Genomic DNA, 19,158 nt, shown 5'->3' with positions numbered 1-19,158 from the left:
GAGTTAGGGAACACAATAATGTTGGCAGCTCAACAAATTTATATAGAACATTTCAAACACAGAGGTAATTCAAGGTGCTTTACAGAAAGAAAAAGAAAAAAAAATGTTTAAAGAAAGTGCAATGCAGTGCGGGAATTAATCAAAGACATGGATGAATCAAAACCTTTTAGTCTAAGTTTAAATGTGTCTGCTTTCAGGGCAAATTTAAGATTTGTTTTCCTGTATCGCTTTATTGTTAAAGCATATATCCGACATACTACGAAGTATTACGGAGAGCAGCGCTCCTCTGCGCTTCTCGCACTGCATGGTGGGAACACGCACCAGTCACGTCCCATTAGTGATTCCTGCGAATCAGCGACCACGGCAGGCGGCGGCCACAAAGAGCCGGACTCAGTAGCAGAAAAGAAGAAAAAGAAAGAAATATTTTAGCTCAGATACATTTCAACAGGATGATTGAGAGAATCATCTAGCGCTGTCACTGAACGGATTTGGGGGTAAGTTGTCGTTTAACGTCTTTATTCTGACTAGGTGATGTGCTGTATTTCACAAATGCTTAGTTAATGAAATCTTTTGTGTTGTATTTAAGTTAGCTAGATAGCCTCAGCGGAAGGTTTGCTATAAGGTAGTGCCGTTTTTGTTATATGCATAAATATGGCCAAATCCAGGCAAAATAATTAGTGTCATGTAGCAAGTTTCCTGTTTGTTTTATTTCTTGTCGAAGTAACGACAGCTAGCTGGCTAACTGGTTAGCTGTCCTTCTACTTCCGTCTTCGTTAGGTGTGTGAGGTGGTTGGGTTTTAATCCTCAACAGCGAAATAACCCTAGCTTGTCTCAGTTCATCCTATGATAGACATACACGATATAATGAACTTCTAATATAATGGACTCTTTAATATATGAAATATTCACGGTATTAATTCATTGTCGAATAGATGGGCAAGTCTTCACTAAAAACACAGCGCGATTGAAAACCGAATTTGATGGGCTTAGTGTTATTGTAATAAAATTGTATTAGTTAAATAACTGTGCAGATGCATTGCAGACGGTCGCGGTGGGTTACGGAAGCGATTCCAAAGCTTTGAAATATGGAGGGCTTTCTCTGGAGAGAGCCAAGAATGTCTTCCTTAAAGGCATGTCTTATGGAAGAGTCTGAAACTACCCCCCCTCCCCGCAAATGATGTATTGGTTGTTAAGCTGTGTATATCTTTAAAAAAAAAACAAAAAGAGACTTTTAAAAAGTTATTTTCCCAAAGAACAAAGGAGTAATTCTAAATAGATGAGGTGGCATATTGCAATAGAACAATGACTTTGACACATCTTGACATAATAGTTTATCCCCCCAAAAGTGCAGTTTAAATGTTTGTTACAAAATTTTTCCCTCCATGTTACACACAATATACAATTTACAACTCTCAAATATATTAACACAACTTAGAGTTTTGCTGGGTCCGTAGGTGGTTAGGGTTAGGGTTAACCAGTTAGCGTTTTAAACCAGAATTGTTAGCAGAACTCAAAACGTGCCTATAAGTTGCATTTATACTTGACGTTCGCAACACTGCCATGCGTATCCAGTGTTCATTGCAAGTGTCATTTGTGCAGCTATGTGTGGAATGAACCCTATGGGTAGGTAAGATGCAGTGCCACCAAAAATCTTGGGGGCAGTATGGTCAACTTTTGCCAAGGGACTATACACGGTACAGTCCGCATTAATGAATGGCTAGAAGATTTTCAGAATGGAATATTTTCAGAGGCAAGAGAAATTATTCTGAACACTATTGTGTGCCTCTGTGTGCAGTAGGGCTGTGCAATGATATTAATATAGACATTGCAAGTTATACACATGCAATTCTCACATTGCAAGGACTATGACAGCTGGGTTCCGATCAGGCTTTTGCATGCCTTCATACTGTACAGACATACCACAGTGTAAGGTTTTTTTTTTTTTTTTTTTTTACTAACTTTGGTGTAGCGTGTGGCTCAGTGGGACTTGAGCAAGGCCCTTAACCCCCAGCTCCCTGGGCACCACAATGTGTGGCTGCCCTTTGCGGACAACTTACTCTACAAAAAAGAGCAAGTTGAGGGAGGCATAAAGACAATTTCCCCAAGGGGATCAATATAGTATTGATTATTATTTTTCAGTACATTTCCAGTTTTTAGGAATCTCAGTGATAAAATTTGCAGAGTGTGGGAAGTTTAATTTTTTAAATATTTAGATTCTGTCATAGAAAAAAAACTTAACTTTTCAATTTTAATGTTAATCTTGAAAAGGAACTATCTAATATATGTAAAAAAAAAAAAAAAAAAAAAAAAAATGGAAGTTTACCACAGCTACTGTTGCATGAGCTCTGTATGCTCTCTAAGCCAATCACAGTCATCTTCATCCTTGCTGTTTAAATCACTCATAGATGAGTTTCAGAAATTTATTTTGAACTCTTTTTGCTTTACAAATATTGCAGTATTTATGGCAAAAAAAAAATCACCTGATGATATTTGGAAATTTTTGGTATCATGTAACAACATAAGTACGAAATACTAACAAATGCCATGTAAATTCTGACGCATAACATACAGCATTATATAATGGTTCTAAAATTGAGACCGAAACTGTGATACAAATATCTAGTGCAGTGGTTGTGGAAGATCGGAGTGCAAAATACAGCCATAACCCCCCCCCCCCCACACACACACACACACACAAACTGCTTGCTCTCGATTACACCCCGTTGAGTTCTCATTTTTCATTTCACAATTAATACTATAACACACACAAAATTATTATTCTGTTTAAAATTAGGGAACACTGTATATTTTGCAAATCTTACACTTTAGAACTGTGTATCACATGACTATTTTGGTTCAGTCATGTGACAAGTGATTGTGCCTGTGGTAGAAGTTAGGATAGTATTATTTGGTCAAGATGGGTAATAACCGTGAGATTGCAGAGCCTCCAGCCACATTCCAGTCAGAGGTGTGGGGACATTTTGGTTATCCAGTAGAGTGTAGTATTTTATTTTGAGATTATGTAAATAAAACTAATCTAACATTCTCAAAATTAGAGAACGAGATATTTTTGTAATGTACCAATTCACAGCTTCTCTAAATTAAAAGGTTTTTCTAATGTGAATAGAAGAGGTGAATTTTAATCATATTTCATTAGTGAAACTTGTGCCACATTGCAAAATAAATGGTTTAAATGTGAAATTTGAAGAAGGCCTATGATTAAAATTAGACAATGATTTGTTATACTTGACAGTTTTTGGATCTAATCTGAAATGTCTGTCAACCGCAATCTATTTTGCAACACTGATAGGCATTTTGCATGATGGCGGACCTTTCCATGGTGACTGAAACCCTGTGATGTTAGCTTGTTGAAGGCTGCTGGGATGACCATCTTAACCACTGGAAGAGAATTTAGTCATTGAAGTTAGAGCTTCATTTCTCCACTACTGAAGCAATACAATAAAACTAAGTTATTCATGTCCCAAAAAAGGCTCGTTGCCCGCATATGACAAGCGAGCAAGTGAATATGATGATAGGGAGATTGTTTGCCAGATTAGTTCTGGGCAGGGCATTTCTCTTGACAGGGTCACATTGTCTGGGACAATATGGACTGAAAGTCCACTCCGCGGTGACCAAGTCACTCATCAGCAAGAAGAATGAAAAGGCTAAACTAGCCCTTTGCCATGGAGCATATTGTGTGGACGGAGGACAACTGGTCCAAAGACAATTGCAGTGATGAAAGCAAGTTTAATTTAGTTGGTTCAGGTGAGAAGCATTATTTCTGGTGTTGAATTGAGGAAAGACTCCACCAGAAGTTTTTGAGGAAAAGTTGGGAGTGGTAAGTGTTATAGTGTGTGGTATGTTCTCTGCTGCGTGAGTCAGGCCTTTCATATGGCTACATGGTAAGATGAATGCTAATAAGTATCATATCCTCCTTCAGCAACATGCGGTTCCTTCCCTACAAGCATCACCCAGACATCCAGTCATTTTTATACAAGACAGTGCCCCTTACCACACTGCAAAATGGATGAAGCAATTCCTCAAAGCTCAGAACATCAGGGTGATGAAATCACCAGCAGAAAGTCCTGTTCTGAACTCTATTAAAAATCTCTGGAAGGTAATTGGTGACAAAATTATGGCAAACAAAACCACTACAGTTACTAAATTGTAGAAGAAACTAGAAGACAAATGGAACAAAATCATGTAAGAGCAGTGTGAGACGTTGGCTGTGTCCTGGGTGCTGATGTATCGGTCATTTTAAAACATCCTATTAATTTCTGAATGTTGTAGCCATTATAAAAAGTTGATTGAATTTATTTGTAGGCCTCTACAAAAATGTGAATCGTTCTCTAATCCTTCAGATTTTTTGGTTAAACCATTTATTTGTGATGTAGCATAGATTTCACTGATGAAATATGATTAAAATACATATAGTCATGTAAGTATAACTTTGAATTCGGATAAGCTGTGACTTGTACATTAAAAAAAAACATCCCTTGTTCTCTAATTTTGATTGCGCGCGTGTGTGTATTATGTATATGTTTGTATATATGATGCTTTGCTAATCTTCTTGCAAATATGATAATCTTTGGTAACTTGTGGAGGCAGTGAGTGTAATACATTTCAGGCCACAACCTCATATAAACAAATAAGACTGGAACAAAGGAGCCGACTTACATGGGTTTTCTCGCAATGCCCCGGGTGGATGTATCTTTGAATCCTCAAGATTGAAGGAAACCACTCACACACATGAGCAGCAACACCACTTTTGTAGTAACAGCGTGCCTAAGCATACACATTGCAAGTGTCGAGTATTAACTGACCCAAGAATGGTAAATGAAGTCTTGATGTATGTTATCACACTTTGCAGTGGTATTGAATGGGTACTAAACTGATTAAATTTTGACTGATGGAGTGGCATCAAAGAGAAGGGTGAAAGCAGACAGCGTTTGACCTTGTGAATGCGAAAAATCAAAAACTACATGATAGATCTTATTGCTTTACAAGACCATAATTAGGATAAAGTAAATACCTGGTGTAATTTTCACACCAATTGCCCCAAAACCTAAGCAGTAGTACTGTGTGGTGGCAAAGGAAGCAGGTACCCATGGGATCTTAAAAATATTAAAAAGCATTAACTTTAATGCACCTTGGAAGAAAATATGTTTGCCATCCCTCCTCATAATACTTTATATGTTGTGTTATTATCGTCTGTTCATTGAGCCTCTTTGGAAGTATTGAAATTCATCCGGATTTATTTCTTACATTTAATGAGCTCCGGCAATATTTCTGCCCAATCCCGCCCGCACCCGCAGATCCATTAACGTATATACTGTATGATGAAATAAGTTTATATGCATTAAATGTTTTATTCCAATAGAACAAGAACTAAAGAAATAAAACGCATTCAACAAAATCTCTCAATTTTGAATTACAAATAAATGTAAACTGAGCCTACATACTAATTAGATGTGCAAATATCTGCACAGTTATTAAAAAAACAATAACCAAATCTATACAACAAATGTTTAAATATCACATTATTATAAACAAACAAGAGCAGCTTAAAACAGAAGAGAACCCTGAACATTATTTCAAACAAATACATTTAAACTAGCTGAACATCACAATTTAATACAATGGCTCAGAACAAACACGAATATATAACACAAAATAAATGACATCAGTTACATTCTCCATCCTGCCAAAAATCTTGGGACCCGCTGGCTATTTTTAGCCGCCTGTTCTCACCCACGGCAACCTTAAAACCACCCGCTCCTGCGAGATTTCCGTTGGGTCCCGCGGGATCCCAGTCCCAATGCAGGGCTCTAGAAGGATGTATATTTTTGCTGATTTTTTGTTAGCTTAATTAATTTTTTCCTTCATCTCAGTAACTTGCGCTTAATTTGATGAAATACTTTGGTTTATTGCAAAAACTAATGCTAATATAACAAAACTGATTAACTACTCCAGAAGCATAATTGACAGTTTATTTAATGAAGTTGTTTTCAAACTAATTAAAGAAATTCTGGATAATAAATATAGAGCGAATGGTGTGTGAGTGTGCCCTGCAATGGGCTGGCCCCCCATCCTGGGTTGTTCCCTGCCTCGTGCCCATTGCTTCCGGGATAGGCTCCAGACCCCCTGCAACCCAGCAGGAAAAGCGGTTTGGAAAATGGATGGATGGGATAATCAATATGTTATGGTTACGAGTTTATGACAGTAACCCATGTACTCCAGATCAGGTCAGGTTGGGGAGCATGCATTGATTCAGTGTGTTGCCACACCCACCACACAGCGAAACTCTTCAGGAGCCTCCATTGATTCCGCTGATGCTTGACGATGAATTACGGCATCGTAAAAGTCACAATTAGTAAATCTTTCTTCACCAAAGGACGCCCTACATATGTTGGACCCCACTACTCTGCCCAACACCCGAGTCCATACAAGTATTGAACAGAGTCGGAGCAAGAACACAACCTTGGCAAACCCCAGAATCAACTTGGAAGAACACAGAGGTTCTCCATCCACTCTACACAGCACTTGTAGTACCAGTGTACAGGCCGGCCATGACGTCCAGTAGCTTTGGGGGAATCCCGCAAAGTCTCAGAATGTCCCACAGGGCAACTCGATTAACTGAGTTGAATGCTTTACGAAAATCGACAAAGGCTGCAAAAAACCTCTGTCGATATTCGCGCTTGCACTTGATGAGAAGTGCAAGGATACGGTCGATGGTAGGCTTCTTAGGCGTAAAACCAGACTGCTCTGGTTGCTGTCTGGCAAGCAAGTGATCACGGATCCTGTTAAGGATGACCCTGGCAAGGAACTTGCTCAGCACTGAAAGCATTGTTATCCACCTGTAGTTGCTGCAATCCACACGATCACCCTTCCCTTTCCAGATAGGGACTACAAGTCCCATTTTCCAGTCAGCTGGGATGATGCCTAACCCCAGCTGATTCACCATCCATGTAATCTTAGTTAGATTAGGAGGTTCACAGCTGATCAGAGGATCAGCTTCGCGAATTGTAGACCCAGAGATGTCCAACATCCTAGCTGAAGAGTCAGCTTTAAACAACTGCTCAAAGTAGCCCAGCAAGTCACAACTGCAGTGTCATCCGTAAGGACTGTCCCATCACGTGCCCTTACTGCAAATCTCCGAGGAACACATTCAAATGTGCGTAATGCTTCAATTCGTCTGTAAGCAGGATGTGGGTCACTAAACCACAGATGGTGTATCACCTGCTCACAAATTCATCTTCCCAACGCCTCCTTATCTGCTCTCACAGTGGTCCTTCTCATTTCCTGGTACAGACTGGAGTTGCCACCAAGTCACGTGCTGCGATTCCTCTCGATAATATCCAAGGTGCCCTGCGAGATGAAACACCTTCTTCTGGAAACACTGGCAACACCAACACAACCCTCGGCAACCTTCAGGATCTTATCACAGAAGGTCTCCCACATCACATTAGAGTCAGCAGTCGCACCCAAATCTGTAAGTTCCTCACAAAAACTGTGTGCAAACTCCTCAGAAACAGCTCGAACTTGGAGTCTGGCTAAGTTCAGCCTCATTCTCTCTTCTAATAGGTGGTAGCCTGCTGGATCTAAACTGAATCTCCAGAGTAGCAACAATAAGTCTGTGGTCAGAATTCACAATCTGGGCACTTCTGTAGACCCTGCAGTTCTGCAGCAGCTTTCAGAATCTGCCCATGAGGACGTGATCGATCAATCTTCGCTGCACCACCAAGTCCATTTTGGAGTACCAAGTCCAACGATGTGGCTCAGGCCGCAGCCCTCAGGAACATGGAACCACTTTCACCCCGGTCTCCAGACCCATGGGGACCGACACAATCCTCATAGCCAGCCCTGTCAGTGCCAGGGGTTTCATTGAAGTCACCCATGACCAGAGGAGTGTCAACTTATGAGCACCCTTCAACCAATGAGCGATGTTGCGAGTAAAATGTTTCCCTCAACGAGAGATCACTCACCGCGTTCGGAGCATACAATGAGACCACAGACAAGATAGCCAAAGAGTGCCTTAGCCTAAGTCTAATGATACGTTCTTTGAAAGGAGTGACATCAGACACCATCAGAAGGAGCCGATCCACTACAGCAGCAGCTACTCTCTGAGTATGGCAGGCATCAGACTGACCAGACCAAAAGTAGGTATACCCACCTACAGAGATCTGGCCACTCTCAGGTCTGTGTACCTCAGAGAGTGTTGCCACTGAAATGAGGAGTTTACAAAACTCCCCTGACAGCAGAGGAAAATGGTCATCTTGCTGGAGAGACGAGACGTTCTACTTTCCTACCCGGATGAGTCGCTTCAAACTGGGACCCGAGTGCCGCCATGCAGGTGACGACGCCTCAGCACCACGCCTGCCCCGTTCCCCAGCAGGCCTGACCCTATTAGCTCTTACGGTGGCTCAAGTGCCAATCCTGCCACCAACCCCCAAAAAACGTTTCCCTGCAAGTTGGAGGATCCCTTGCAGGACTGGATGCAGTTTAAGGTCATACAAGTGATTAATATTTTAGTGAATTTTTTAAAATCGATTTTCAACCGTAATTTTTATATACTTCTATGAATTATTCACGTGTTTTGTGTTGTAATATTTACTTCTAAATGTATAACAAATGTAAAAAGTTTTGTTTTGGTATTTTGACTTGGTATTTGGTCATGTAGCCATAAGAATGAATGCCACCAACATTTTAACCAGTTATGCTGCTACTGCTCTCTTGTCTGCTCTCTGCGTTAGATGTCTGTGCAGAATGGAATTTTGAATCCTGCTTTTGCCCGTACCTGCAAGATTCTGTCACGCACCCACCTGCTCATCATATTTTGTTTCACTCCCACCCGCATCTTTTTAAGTCTTATCCAGCTCACACCTGTGGCCTGTACTACAAAGTGGGGTTACTGGCTTATCGGGGTAACTTGTCGGATTTAAGGTAGTCTGGGCAAAATGTAAGTGAACAAATATGAAGTCCATTTAAACTGTGAAAATCTGTGTAAACTGTGTCACTAAAGTATTACTCAGTTAATAGATTGAATAATCAATACGTTACTTGATTATTAAAAGAATCGATAGCTGCAGCCCTAATCTGAACAAGTCACAGTGCCCGCTATGATAAAGTTAATTAGCTGTAATTTCTTTTGTGGCGATTTAATTTTCATACAGTCCAAAGATTTTTTGCTTTGCTATTTTTTCCTTTAAGATTATATTTATTTATTTTTATATTTTAATTAATTAAATACATTTAATTAAGGCCTATGAGCAAGTCTTTAGTTTTGCTTTGCTGTTTAAGTCATACATGCCTCCTGACTATTCACCATTACCCACCTCTCCCATCATATTGCACTCCCCGCTGGGTCAGAACACCTGAAGTGAGGCTGTTACCGCAGATGCTGTTGCTGCGGTGCACCTGGGCCTGCACCTCCCTCAGCACATCACGTCACATCACCAACTTTTTAAAACACAATGCAGAGTGCCATGAAGGCAGAGTTTAGGGCCTGGTCTGCCCTGGCCACTGTAATTACTGAGTGGAAAGCAGCACATGGCCAGAGTTACATAGATATTTAATTACTAGTAGAAGCCCTATGCCTTTATTATTTAGAAATGTCACCAATAATTGAATATTTAGATTTATTTCCCCTCTCTAAACTGTTTCTAAAGCACACCCTCTCATTTCCAGTTCTCCACTGCTGTCAGTGGCCAATTCTCTGCAAGTCTCTCAACCAAGTCTTTCGAGTTGGAAGCGTGTCTTCTACATTTAACCCATATGCGACATAGCAGAGGGCAGCTAATTCAGCGCCTGGGGAGCAGTGCTTGGGGGCGGTACCTTGCTCAGGGTACTTCAGTGGTGCCTTGCTGGTCAGGGATTTCAAGCAGCAATCTTTCAATTACAGGCACGCTTCCTAACCATTAGGGCACCACTGCCCACAATTGTCCATAACTGCCCATGATTGTATCGTATTGCAATAGTAGCGGCTTCCTGTATATCTTTAATGTATCGGATCGCTGCCAATGCATTGAGATGTGTATCGCATCACCTCAGAGATTGAGATACATATCCCTAGTTTCAATTAAATTAGAATGAAGTTGTAAATCAATTAACGGGTCATTCCAAACCAATTCACTTAGACCTCCCAGTTCAAGTCATGGATTTTCTTGAACAAACTGATGTATTTTTGAAATTTGATCCTTGGAGCTTTTTTTTCAATTCTTTGTAGCTGAATTCCAAACCTCGACAATTGCTTATTTTTCACTGGATTGGGTTGAAATTTAGTTGAAAGAAGTTGCCATGCTGAAAAGGTTATATATAACATTATATGTAAAGACAATTTTTATATGTCGTACTTCTCACTGTTGACTGAATTACTCGAGATTTGTTTTTGTGATGTTTGTCTTATGTGCTTAATATTTGTTTTTTCACCATAGTGATGGTGTGGTTTGACTTCTGATCCCTCAGAAACACACTAAACGCTTCTTTGTTTGTTTCTTCGCAGTCATCCTTTGAGATCTACTTCCTGTCCATTTTCTCCACTGGAGTTCAGTAAATGGAATGGATTTTAAAGAGTTGTGATGAATTGCTTTCTCTTCATTTCACTTTTTTTAATGTGAAAATTTTGAAATGGCTGCCCCTGAAAGCCAGCTGAAGCTTGAACTACACTTTTTAAAAACTGCTTATTATTTTTGGATCTCTTTTGAATATGAATGTATATTCTATTAATTAGACTAAAGGCCTGCCAAACAAGAATTATAATATTGTGTTCCCTAGAAGTGTATACAGCATGGAGTACATTGATACTTACATGCTGGAAAAGGAAAGTAGCAGATTCAAATGTGAGCAATGTGGACGGTGCTATAGACATGCGGGCAGCCTAGCAAACCATAAGAAAGTCCATGAAGTGGGATCCTTCCAGTGTCCTTTGTGTATTAGGGTTCTCTCCAATGCTCTGGCTTTGAAAAACCACCTCCGGATCCACACCAGTAACAAGAGCTTCTCCTGTTCTGTATGTGGAAAGGCCTTCCGGCTGTTTTCCCAACTTGTGGTACACCATCAAGTCCATGGGTCTCATGGATCTCAAGAGGAATCTATAAAGAAGGAGCATTTGGAATCCAGAACTATTATGCAGGAGAATGGAGAAAGACCAGACCAGAATACCTTAATCAACACTGATATGACTGATACATTCAATGATAATAATTCTACCGATGAGCAAAAGTCTGTCACTAATGATTCAGTGGATCGACCATTCAAATGTGACCAATGTGAAAAGACGTACCGGCACCATGGTAGTCTTATCAACCACAAGAAATCACATCAACTTGGGGTATTTCAGTGTCCCATCTGTTACAAACAGTTCAACAACCTTGCAGCTCTGAACAACCACCAGCGCACCCACACTAAATCTAAGTTTCAAACCACACCTGTCCACATTTCTGCCCAGCCCCAAGCAGCTGTATCTGACCTGTGCCTTACTGCTTCCCAAAAGAGTGCAACTGCATGGTTTTGCAACTTGTGTGACATATTCTTTCCCAAAAAGAGAAACTTAAAAGAACACATACTGATGCATAGTACCTCATCTTCTGCCAGTGAATTATCTGACAGTTATTATGCAGACTCTGATGCTTTCTTACATTCTAAGAAACCCTTTCCTCCCTCACACCATTTGGACAAACAGGAAGCTGGTGAGCATACTAATAATCAGTTGTATACCTGTGCATACTGTGGGGTAAAATATTCTGACTTGGAAAACCTTAAAGACCACTACTTGACTCACAATTCTCCATCCACCTCAAGCCCTCAATCAGACTCTCAAATGCTGGACTCTAAGCAGTCTGGCCATGGATTACAAGCACTGGAAATGGCACCTGTCAAAGACGAACTGTCAAATTCTTTATCTGAGAATACTAAAGATCGTCGATTCACATGTGACATCTGTGGGAAAAGATACCGCCATGCTGGTAGCTTGATCAATCACAAACTTTCCCACCAGACAGGCAGCTACCAATGTTCAGTCTGCTGTAAATACTACCCACATCTTGCAGCCTTGAACAGACATTTACGCAGCCACAGGACAACATTGCCTGGTTTGCCTTTTAATATAGAGGGAGATTGGCTTTCTCCTGAACCATTAACACTTGAATTACAGCAGAGTTCCTGTAATATTCAGGACCAGGAAGATAACAGTTCTCCGTTACATGAGAATGTTGCTGGTATTTCACACCAAGTTTATTATAACAGTGATATTGATGGGCTAAATGAGATTCATAAACAGTTTGGCATTTCCCATGCCCAGGACAGGTTAGAACACACTCTTCTACCGTCAATTAACCAAATGGAAGAGACACACATGTGTGCAGACTGTGGTGAAACATACAGAGACATTACAGGGATTAAGTCACACTTCTGCCCCCAGAGGTGCCAACAACAACAGTATACAACAAGTGGTATTTTAGCTAATGATAAAGAAGAGTATCCTCTACAAAACTGCAGGGACCTTAAATGGATCAACAAGCAAGGAAGTCTTTCCCTTATAAATTCCAGTAGTGGTGACACAAAGGAGGATGATGGGGAAATGTATCAGTGTTCAGAGTGTGGGAACCACTACACAAGCCTTTGGGCACTGAAAAGTCATTTGCGTGGGAAAACTCATTTCCAAGGTATACCCATGAGTACGGACTCCACAAACGAAGAGAACTGGAGAAGGAACCAAGAAATGGAAGGTAGTTTAATCATCTGCAGTACCTGTGGGGAAAGCTTTTTCAACGAGCATGACTTGCTGGCACACCAGCCCCTTCATGGGCAGGATGGGACCAATGAGGTTGTACAGAGCAAGACGTACAATACCTGCAGCACAGATGTCAAAACAGAGGAAAAGAGCCACATCTGTGGAGAATGTGGTATGTTTTGCACAGAGTACAATGAATTAGAGGCTCATGAGTGCGCTGTCAAAGGAAAAGGTAAAAAACTAAATGTGGAAAAACAACTTGAGAAAACCGTTGACCATAATGGTCCAAGATATTTCCAGCCGATTCTTGATTCAGGAGATCATCCCCACAGGTGTGATCAGTGTGGCCGAACTTATAGGCACCCTAGTTCTCTTCTTAATCACAAGAAGTCACATAGAACTGGGGTTTTCCGCTGCCATGTTTGCCAGAAGCGCTTCTATAACCTGCTGGCCCTCAAAAGTCACCATAGGACTCATTTTGATTTGAAGAGGTAAGTGTTGTGCCTACTGGCATATTATTTATATTGTTTTTTGCACAGTGTTTGTTTGGGTCCGTCATTCTGTCAGGATTTGCGGTGAAGCGGGTAAGGCAAGCGGGCAGGAAGCAGGCAAGGAGGCGAAAGTCGGGGAAAACAGGGATTTATTCGGGTGACCAGGGAAATGGAGACTAGGAACCATCTGACAAAGACTAACATCAATGACGGACAAAAATCCAGGGCAAGACATGGACTGAAATAGACAAGACTGGGTGAAAATAATCAGACACAGCTGGGCAAGATCAGGGAAACACACGAGGGTAATCAGGGGGCGTGGCACACACGAGGGTAATCAGGGGGCGTGGCACACACGAGGGTAATCAGGGGGCGTGGCACACACGAGGGTAATCAGGGGGCGTGGCACACACGAGGGTAATCAGGGGGCGTGGCACACACGAGGGTAATCAGGGGGCGTGGCACACACGAGGGTAATCAGGGGGCGTGGCACACACGAGGGTAATCAGGGGGCGTGGCACACACGAGGGTAATCAGGGGGCGTGGCACACACGAGGGTAATCAGGGGGCGTGGCACACACGAGGGTAATCAGGGGGCGTGGCACACACGAGGGTAATCAGGGGGCGTGGCACACACGAGGGTAATCAGGGGGCGTGGCACACACAAGGAGCGGACGAGCCGGGCATGACACACATTTGTTTTATTATGTTTGAAAATATGTATTTTATAATATATATATATATATATATATATATATATATATATATATATATATATAGTAATGGATGGGTTGAATATCGCATTGACAAAATGCAGATGTAATCAGACTTTCCCTGTAAAATACTTTGTATAAGTATATGTCCCTTTTTTTTTAGGCATACGTGTGACAAGTGTGGGAAGTCCTTTAAAATTCAGAAACAGCTACTGAACCACTTACAAGTCCATAAAGAAAAGAGAGGCACATTCCAGGATTTTAATCAGCTGCATCAGAGTTTTCAGCATGGATGTAGGACTGAAGCTGGTGAAGTTCTCCCCAAGTGCTCCCCAAGCAGAGTTGTGTCTGAGAAAAAAACTCAGTCCAGGTGTAAGCAGCCCAGTGCTATATGCAGAAAATGTGGGGTAAAGCACAGGATAAAGGAGCCTTGTCATGACCCTGACAGTCGGATAGAGCAAGAAGCTGAGAGACTGGAAGGCACTGAGATGAGATTTCAGCCTTTTGCAAACGACCGCTATGTAGAGACCCGTTGTCATGCTGGGAGTCTAGTATACCACAAAAAGGCAGACAAGACAGAGTACATCTGTACATCATCATATTCTAAACATACAGTGAAGAATCACTTGCACACCCATCTTGCAGGCAATAAACGTAGTTTGCAGGAATGTGGAAAGATTTTAAAGGGGCAGAAGCGACTTTCATGTTATAAGTACTCCTTCAATGGCAAGAAAATGCCTCAAAGGGTCAGTCAAAGAGTTCACATGCAACCTTTGGAGGTTAGGGAATTGAAAGGGGGTCTAGGATTTAAAGGGTCCACTGACCGGCAGTTAACACATTGCCATACTGCCAAGCTGTCTGATAACTCAGACCAAAAGGTTGCTGGTGACCATGAATTTGTACAGAAAGAGGATCGTCCTTTTGTTTGCAACATCTGTAATCGTACCTATAGACATGCAGGTAGTCTCCTAAACCACAAAAATACACACAATACTGGAATTTTCTGCTGCTCCATCTGCTCCAAGCATTTTTTTAATGCCATGGCTTTGCGCAATCACACTCGTATTCACACACAGAAGAAAAAGCATGTCTGTACAACCTGTGGAAAAGCTTTTCGATTGGCTAGCATTCTTCTGAATCACCAAAAAGTCCACACACAGAAGAAAATGCATTTCAGTTGTCCTACATGTACCAAGACTTTTCTGGCTAAGTCAGGATTGGAGCAACACCGTTGTGGGAAAAACCAAAAGCCATACCATAAGGAAGTCAGAAGAAAGACCCATGCAAATCCAAGGAAAAATGAGCGTGAGAACAGATTCAAGTAAGTTCCTCCCATTTCTAGAACTTTGGATGTAGTTTTTTTGTTAAATGTTAATGGAAATTCTTGGTTTTCCATACAAATTTTATTTTAATGATTGATTTAATTGTAGAAATTACAGATCTAAACAAAATGTTAACACAACCAGTTTATCAAATGAATTGTGTGTGTGAGTTTGCATAGATCACATTTGAGGACCAAAATGTCCCCAAAATGCGGTAAAACCTGAAACTTCCTTCCTTTTGGGGACACTTCTTCAGGTCCCCTTTTGGATAACCTCAATTTTATAAAAATCTGTGAATGCAATCAAAAAAGTAAGAATGCCAAAAGTCTTGTATTTTGGTTGGTTGCTTATGGTTAAGGTGAGGGCTGGGTAGGGCTTAAGGGTGTCGTGACTGGGATTAGGGTTTTTCCCATAGAAATGAATGGACGGTCCACATTTAGATAGGTAGACCAACTTGTGTGTGTGTGTGTGTGTGTGTGTGTGTGTGTGTGTGTGTGTGTGTGTAAGCAGGTATACCTTTCCTTATGGGGACACAATGTCTCCGCAACGTGATGAATACCCGTTTGTTTATTCATGTAAAAAGGATATTGTAATGCTTTGGCTCATCGCTGTATATATATATTCATGTTGTAGACTGATGGCAAATTAAACGAGTAATTGTTATTATGCTTGGTTTTTCTCAGGTGTGAGCAGTGTGAGCGTACCTACCGCCATGCCAGTTCATTGATCAATCATAGGAACACTCACACCACAGGCATTTACCACTGTACACTGTGTCCCAAAACCTTTTCCAATCTGATGGCACTCAAGAACCACAAACGCATCCACTCTGAAGTCCGGCGATACAGTTGCCAAGACTGTGACAAGTCTTTTCGAGTATCATCGCAACTGCGCAGTCACCAACGTGTGCACATGAGACAGCAAGAACTATTCTGCAGCACTTGCCAGCAAAGCTTCCGTAGTCACTTGAGTTTTAGGAAGCACCAGGAGCTACGATGCAAGGCTCAGCAGCTGCCGCAGCAGGATGCATTGGGGCACTCGGAATTGGACTGGAATTCTGGACTGGACATTGCTGTAATGGCTGCTCAAGGGCTAGATCCCAACGGACTGCCCAGACCATCCACTGTCTTCCCACTGCCAGTAGTTGAAAACCAGCAAGAGGATGTTAAGGAGACAAGTCAGAAGGTCCATATTTGTGAGCATTGTGGCCGTACCTACCGTCATGCCAGCTCTCTTCTTAACCATAAAAACAGTCACAAGTTGGGCATATATATTTGTTCTACTTGTAAGAAGGAGTTCTCTAATCTAATGGCTCTGAAGAACCATAGACGGATTCACACAGAACCAAAGCGTTATGTGTGCTCAGATTGCGGTAAAGCTTTCCGTGTCTCCACTCAGCTAATTTGCCACCGGCGTGTTCACACAAAGGAAAAACCCTTCTCTTGCACACATTGCGGCAAGAATTTTTCCAGCAAGTCCAATCTACGCCACCACCAGAAGGTACACAACAAACATTTTGAGGCCTGCATAGACACAGGCACCAAGAGCATTTTGGGTATTGGTATAGAAACCTACCTCTGATTTGACAGAATGGGTTATTTTTGAGAAATTAAATGAAGCTATGTCTTCCTTTTTTGTGCCTGATATCTGTCTTCGTGTCTTTAGAATGAATGCCTCTAAAAGAACCACAATAGGGAGTTAATACTAGGAGGTTGAAAATTCTGGCTAGATTATGCCAGGTGCAATATAAAGTTTAAATTACATCTAACTCATTGAGATTATACTAATTTTAAAAAAGCATTGTTGTAATTAGGGATGCACCAATCCCACTTTTTCTGTCCTGATACCGATACCTGGGCTTTGGGTATCCGCCGATTGGACATCTGTGATTAATAAGCTGTAGGCTTTTGTCTCACTTTAGCAGAACAGAGCTTGCAATCTGCTTTACTTCTATTGTCCTCCCTTATCTTAAAATATGTCCAAACAGCTGGCATCCTCTATTCATACTCACCAATTTTCCAATGCCACTGTTCTCTGCATTTATCCTTCCCAAATATTCCAGCTGACAAATCTCTCGCTAGCTGCCAAAATCTTGTTAGGCAGCAGAAAAAGGGAGTAAAAATGCAGCTGCTTTGAGTTATAATGTTGCAGTTAAAGTGGTAGTTTTTATGAGAACGAGTGTGAACATTATGTGCGCAGTATCGGCTCGATACCCGATATCAGTATCGGTATCTGTGCATCCCTAGTTGTAATGTCATTTTAAGAAACTGTACAAATTCCCATCATTAGTAGAAAGCTCAAACACTTGATGTATGCAAGTGTAGACATCAATAAAGTGTAATGAAAATTATGAATAATAATAGTAATATTATGAAATGTTTTTCATTATGAATATTCATGTCAGTCAAAAATGAATGATAACATATGAGATGTTCAAATGCAAACGTAAGTAATTTTCTTTGGACATTTTAAGTGTATATTTGGTAAACCTGTGAGAAAATGGATCTGAAATGGATTGCCTGCTGCTCTTAGTACAATGTACAGCTGGAGAAAGTTTTATTATGTTGTCCAATATACTTAAACATTTTGTGTTTTCAGGAACAGTTTTCTTAATTTCACTGTTTGAGGTGTTAAATGATATTTTTAAAAATGCACCATGTAGGTGTACTGTGCGTCAGGCAGTATAATAGTAGAAATATATTCTCATTGTTACAATGGAGAGATAATTGGCTCATTTGCAAAAAGCAAATATACCTGTTTTATTAATATTTCAAACTGGTCCTTTTAAATACTTGTTACTATTATTATTCTTATTGACAATTGTTTTGTCATTTGAAGCTACTGGACAGTGTTTGCTTTTATGGTAAAACCAAAAATATTGTGGAACTGTTGTTGTGGTGTTTCATTCAATATTGTAATATATTGAGTTAATGTGGATCTTAATATATGATATCTTTATATGACTGTTGTGTCTTTTTTTCGATATGTTACAGAACACGAGATATCCCAAAGATGAAAGGGATAAACCATGGCGAAGTGTCTGGTTATACAAAAATAATAAGCAGTTTGGTTAATCTCGTGTAACCGCACACCTCAGAGTGGTTTATCCCACTTGTACAATGGTCGATGAACACAAAATAATAATGGAATAAAATAGTCATGGTTAATTTCAGTTAGCATTTAATAATGTTCAAGTGTGCTCCTAAAAATATAGTCCATATGGATAGAATGTCTGGTCAGGTTACTCGCTTGAAGCGGCAAATCTTTTAAGTTATTTTGGAAACGGTGCTTGTGTCTTGAAAACCAAAGAAACTTGCGTTAAGAATGACTGCTTATTCACGATTAAAAAGTTACACAGGTTTTTATAACATGTTAATTAAAACACTAAAGCACATTAAAATACAACTGTTGGCTGCTAGAATCATATTAGGCTGCTGGAACTACCTCTGAGTTCTGCCATTGAATTGACTGTAGCGCTGCACTAGTTTCACTAGCCAACAGTATGGATAATTTAAACAATGCTAAACCGGCCAAAGTTCGTCCTGGTGGCAAAATGAACCAAACTCTCGCTCAGATTTTACTGGGACCTAACAGCCCATAACAGCGGCCGTATTGGACACAGTAATAAACAGTAGTTTATTCAGTCCAGGTAATTGTCATGTGAGCTGTTGGTAAACCATGGGAGGCTGCTATGCATTGCTGTTGATAACTGTACTTATTCCGCTGTGTTCTGTCCACCGGACATCCGTCTCCTTTGTACTCCGAAGAAAATTGTGGCACATGCTTTCAAATGCCTCTCGCACAGCTTGGATTTGAAGCTTGCATCCTTGAAAAACTCCTCGATTTCAGTGGTTGGCACAGGTGACCTGAAAGTTAGCCTTGAAGACTGCTAATTTGCTAAC

At 40.8% G+C, this 19,158-nt stretch overlaps 1 protein-coding gene across 1 annotated transcript; it reads left to right on the top strand.

Annotated features, from left to right (window-relative positions):
* Positions 1-339: 339 nt before the first annotated feature.
* On the top strand, positions 340-18,214 carry LOC125717510 (zinc finger protein 646-like). Its single transcript, XM_048990529.1, has 4 exons — positions 340-494; positions 10,502-13,221; positions 14,098-15,255; positions 15,940-18,214. The coding sequence occupies exons 2-4, from the start codon at positions 10,787-10,789 to the stop codon at positions 16,835-16,837; spliced, it is 4,491 nt and encodes a 1,496-aa protein (XP_048846486.1). The 5' UTR covers positions 340-494; positions 10,502-10,786; the 3' UTR covers positions 16,838-18,214.
* Positions 18,215-19,158: the final 944 nt, after the last annotated feature.

This window comes from Brienomyrus brachyistius, chromosome 22 (genome assembly GCF_023856365.1).
Source record: "Brienomyrus brachyistius isolate T26 chromosome 22, BBRACH_0.4, whole genome shotgun sequence".
Lineage (NCBI taxonomy): Eukaryota > Metazoa > Chordata > Actinopteri > Osteoglossiformes > Mormyridae > Brienomyrus > Brienomyrus brachyistius.
Note: the sequence above shows the minus strand (reverse complement) of the source record. Positions and strands in the feature narration are given on the sequence as shown.